This window comes from Hydractinia symbiolongicarpus, chromosome 11 (genome assembly GCF_029227915.1).
Source record: "Hydractinia symbiolongicarpus strain clone_291-10 chromosome 11, HSymV2.1, whole genome shotgun sequence".
Lineage (NCBI taxonomy): Eukaryota > Metazoa > Cnidaria > Hydrozoa > Anthoathecata > Hydractiniidae > Hydractinia > Hydractinia symbiolongicarpus.
In genome coordinates, this window is record NC_079885.1 from 7,481,766 (window position 1) to 7,486,870 (window position 5,105).

The following is a 5,105-nucleotide window of genomic DNA, read 5'->3' on the forward strand; positions in this document are numbered from 1 at the left end:
AAATTTTTATTTATTTATATTATTTATGTGTTAGAACATTGTAAAAAAAAAAAACTTTCGAGATTTACAAAAAAAAAAAGAGAATGAGGCGTAGCTCATGCTGCGCTCAGAAATTTTTAATGAACAATGAATCTTATTAATTTTTATATAGCCATAGAATTTGTACAAACACATAGTAAAACATACTAAAAAAATGTATATTTTCTCGTTATTTTTGCTACAATGACTAAGTGAATAGAAATGATATACATGGATTTGTATTTTTGCCTTTGACTGCAATAACATTTTTTATAGAGTAAGTCTTTGTTAAATAATAAAATTAAATTGATGAAAACATTGTCATAAAGAAAACCTTACGAAAAGTCTGAAATTAATGACATTGTAAAGAATTTATAGAGTAAGTCTTTGTTAAATAATAAAATTAAATTGATGAAAACATTGTCATAAAGAAAACCTTACGAAAAGTCTGAAATTAATGACATTGTAAAGAATAGTTTTTATTGTAATCGAACAAAAATGTTAGTAGAATCTTGTTAGATATAAATATTATTTTTCTCCCGGCATGTAGCGTACAAAAACAAAAATTCTCATTCCAAGTCCTCTTTTCCAAATTGTGACCCCGTAATAATTTCATAATGTCTTATTTGCTTCAATAAATATTTTTTTAATTAGAAAACAACTTTTTTAAAAAATTACCCAATAACCTCTGCCGACATACGAAGTTTTAAACAAAAAAACTGTGATATTTTAAAATAATTAAAGAAACATTTTATGCTCAAAAGTTAGAATTTTCTCAAATCCTTATAACTCAGATAAAAAAAAATAAATTCAAAAAATTTAAAAAGACTTGTTAACCATCTTTTCAAGATATTATTTCGGTTTGTCTGTTCAGTATTCATATTACTGTGGAAAGTTTATCATTTCTTGAACATGTTCAAGCTTTATAATATAAGTTCAGGTTGCCCTTACATTGTTAGGTTTCAGAACCTGCTACATATTTTTTCTCAGTTTGCACGTAAATTTATCACTTGATAAGTTTTTATTTCAGCGTTTTTATAGTAAGAACAACGTGAAGACATTTTAAAAAAATGCTTTATTTAAATTTTTTATCACTCAAAGACGTAAAAACATTTTTAACATTTTTTAGTCCAGAAAATGGGTTATTTGAACATTTCATCAAAGCATGTTGACAAAATGTGAAAATCAGAGAAAAACCCCTGTCATAAAAGTCAATTTAAATGACAAATTTGTGTAATTTATTTATTTACACCAGAAGACATTTGATTTGTCAAATTAATATACATTGTTGTCCATTTCATTGACTTGTCATCGACAAAATAAATAGCAAAATGAACTAAATCCGAAAAAATTAAAAACTAAAAAAGTTTATATTCAGTTTGTGGAATGATGTCTTTTAACTTATCAAAATAACAAGAATAACTACACTTTTTGTTTATATTTTTCTTCGTCAAGACTCTGTTGTTATAAAATTAGCCTTATACTTATCGACAATAGTGATTTCCAATTATATATACAATAAACTATTTTTAGATCCAGACCTATTTGAAGGAGATATGGTGGTGGATGAAAAGCAAAAACAGGAAATTCTAACAAACACAAATTCATTTGCAGCAGTGAGAGGACATGGTAGAACATGGCCATTTGGTATCGTGTGGTATGAATTAACACCAGAAATAGGTACTGTGCTTTTGCATATCTTTTAAAATAATTTTAAATAGTTAACTCTATAAACAGTTATGCCACCTTCAGCTTTATACAATTGTACATAAAAAAATTAGTCAACAGAACTGATCTGAATAAAATTGGTTGATGTAGTTTTTGAGCAAAGGCAAATAAACAAAGCAGGATAGTAAATTAAAATAACAGGTATATATAATATTTCAACCTGTATAAAACTCATACAATAATTTTCATATGTTGTAAAAAAAAAAAAATAAACGAGTTTAAGTGACACAACCTAAGACAGTTTAGATGTTTTTTTTCTTTTAGCTAACAATAGTGAAGCAAAGAAAGGAGTAATGGAAGCCATCGCCATGTTTCAGAAATATACGTGTGTTCAATTCAACAATCGATGGAGGTTTCCAAACAATCTGTATCACGGCTACATCTCTTTTCAAAAGGGAAAAGGAGGGTAAGAAAATAAAATTCTCTGACAATGTAGTTTATCCCAAAAAAAAATTTTTAGCAAAAATCTTGCAGCAGTAAGAAGTCATTGACTACTCTAAATGCAAAAGTTTTGACACGTAAAAACTATTTTGAAATTCCTATGTTTTAGAATTTGAATACATTTAGTAAAAATTGCATATATTGTTTTTTAATGTGAATTACCTTCTTATTGGCGTGACATTTATCAAAAAAATTCAGACTATATATTTTCTTGTACTTAGTAGTAATGCACAAATTGAAACAGTTAAACTTCATAGTAGTATTGACATTCAATTAGCTAAACCTTTCTTTCATTGCAGATGCAGTTCTGAAGTTGGATATAAAGGAAAAGGAAAGAAACATGTTATCTCGTTAGGTGCTGGATGCTATTACAATATAACTGTAATGCATCAAATTATGCATGTATTAGGTATGATGTTTGCTTATTTCAAATTTTGCACCTAAACGTGCGAGGTCACTTAAGCTAGTCTAAAATAGTCATTGTTGAATATGCAGTGAAATTTGCCAATGCCTTTGTCTTTTCTAGAATTTTCCGCTATATCCTTTTAGGTTTTTATCACGAACACAATCGACCAGATAGAGATAATCATGTAAAAATCAATTGGAACAATATTGAGAAAGGTTAGCTCATTGTATTTAATATCTTATTCAACTTTTTAAACTTTTGCAGGCAGCGCCAATCAGCATTCTCATACACTATGTATCCAATGAAATTTAAAGAGATTTAAATTTGTGTCTAGCCAAGAAGGCTGGAATTTCTACCTTCCTAGTTTTAACTTTACAATAATATACGACATATTTTGTTTAAAATATGAGGGAAATTATTTATTACTAAAAATGCTACCTTTCTTCTATTTATTTTGTTGGTTCTGCTCAAATTAAATTGAAATATTAAATTAAATCTGGACTAAATATCATATTATTTCTGACAGGCTACCAGGACAAATTCAACAAAAGATCCATCAAAGATGTCGACTCAAGAAAAGTTCCATACGACCTGCGTTCAATAATGCATTGTGCATGGAATGCTTTTGGATGGACGCTTGGAGATCTTACCATAGAAACAAAAGATCCTTTAGATAAATATGAAATCGGACAGCGGGCTCATCTTTCGGTCTCGGATCAATATCAGATTAACAAAATGTATTATTGCACGCAAAGTAAGTCACGTGACAATGAAGACATTTTTATAAGATTTTCAAAATCCACACGTTATGTGATGCGTAAATGATCTACTTTCATTATAGTTGACAATTTCCCGACCCCTGGTCCAAAGCCATATACAAGACCACCGCAAGGTGAGTAAATATTTAAAAATGTGGCATCACAACGAGAAATGCACCTGAACCTTCTGTGGATTGTCGATTTTTTGAAAGTGGTTCTCATGTAAAAAGAGTGTGAGGATGCATGTGGATACTTATGATACCAAGATGGACATTTGGTGTAACATTTGACGCATAATGTTTGATGAATAGAAGAATTTCCATATAAGGCAAAAAAAAATCGTGCAGAAATATTTATAGGGACAATTTCAGTCTTTTTGAATGTAGGCACGTTTAGAACGATCCCAGAAAATATTTTTGAGTCGAAATCATATTACATAATTTGCCGAGTTAAGCTTTCGTGGGAAAAAGTTATTGTTGAAAATTTTCGTCACCCACAACAAATTTCGTCACTTATGTCTGCTATTAATTGTCCGATAAAGTCCTTCTCAACATACTATTTTTTTAATAGAATGTCGAAACCTTCGCCAGGATTGTGACTACATGGCTCAACAACTGAATCGTTGCAAAAATGGATGGAAATACACAATGAATTACTGGTGCAAGCGTGCTTGTGGTTTTTGTAAGTCTCCGCCGAAGATTAAGAAATTAATCCCATTTTAAGTTAATTTATTGAAGAAAACAAACTTATAAGCATATTAATTATTTTAAAGTTTTGCATATTGTACTATAATAGAATTGATAATTAAGAAAAAGGAATAATAAAATCGTCTTTTCAATAAGCACAGTTAGTGTGTCAGACTATGAAATAAAAACAATTTTATAGTTAACCACAGAACTTCATCCCAACCACCAACGCCCTTTTTTCCCCTCCGTAAACGTGATGCATACCCCTTTATGTATAAATACGGTCCCCGCTTGTCACGGTTACATCTGCACCCTACTGAACTAAATTCAAGCGGTCATTGTGGTGTTTTATCATCATTAAACAGCCTAGTTGAGTCATCGTGGCAAACAACCGTAAAGTTTATTAGAATTTTTTTATTAGAAGTATAAAAGGGAAAATAAGTGAGTTCAAGAAAGTACTCAAGGAGAACTGATAATCAGTCAGTAACAGAATAGTAAGCCGATGCAGAAAAACTTATTTCTTCTACATTGGCAGATTTCGTCTTTCTAGCTTTTCGTAAGGACTTATTCCTTTGATCAATTAATTTTTTCAGGTCTCCATTCAACCAGGGACATAGTTTTCCTTTTACTGTTTTAGATTGCATTGGGGCATGTGTGTCGAATAAAGATTTTAAGGGTTTTCATGAAACATCTTGTTGCATTTTCAGCGTTCTTGCAGTTGTAGGGCGGGCTCCAATCGTTTTTCGTACATCTTCTACCTTGTGATGATCATAGTTCTTATAATCTCTTGATCGTACAGTTTTCTGTTTATATTTCTTGCAGTGTAACTTTCAAACGCGTCCCATGAGGTCTGATCTCCGATGGAGAGATTTTTAACAATTACTTTAGATATAGCATCGGTGTTGTTGTAGCAATAATATCGATGATGGTCTCCATTGTAGATGTTATTCTCGTGGGTTTCTTGATTATTTGTTCAAAGCCATTTATGCTTATTATTGATTTCAATTCTTTATTATCAGAATCTCTATAATAATTGGCATTGAAGTCTCCCAAGAGCTGGTCTCTTTG

At 30.3% G+C, this 5,105-nt stretch overlaps 1 protein-coding gene across 1 annotated transcript; it reads left to right on the top strand.

Annotated features, from left to right (window-relative positions):
• Positions 1–1,155: 1,155 nt before the first annotated feature.
• Positions 1,156–4,194, top strand: LOC130613395 (zinc metalloproteinase nas-6-like). The gene is made up of 8 exons (XM_057434746.1): positions 1,156–1,159; positions 1,552–1,698; positions 2,011–2,152; positions 2,409–2,596; positions 2,737–2,808; positions 3,120–3,347; positions 3,435–3,485; positions 3,922–4,194. The coding sequence occupies exons 1-8, from the start codon at positions 1,156–1,158 to the stop codon at positions 4,071–4,073; spliced, it is 984 nt and encodes a 327-aa protein (XP_057290729.1). The 3' UTR covers positions 4,074–4,194.
• Positions 4,195–5,105: the final 911 nt, after the last annotated feature.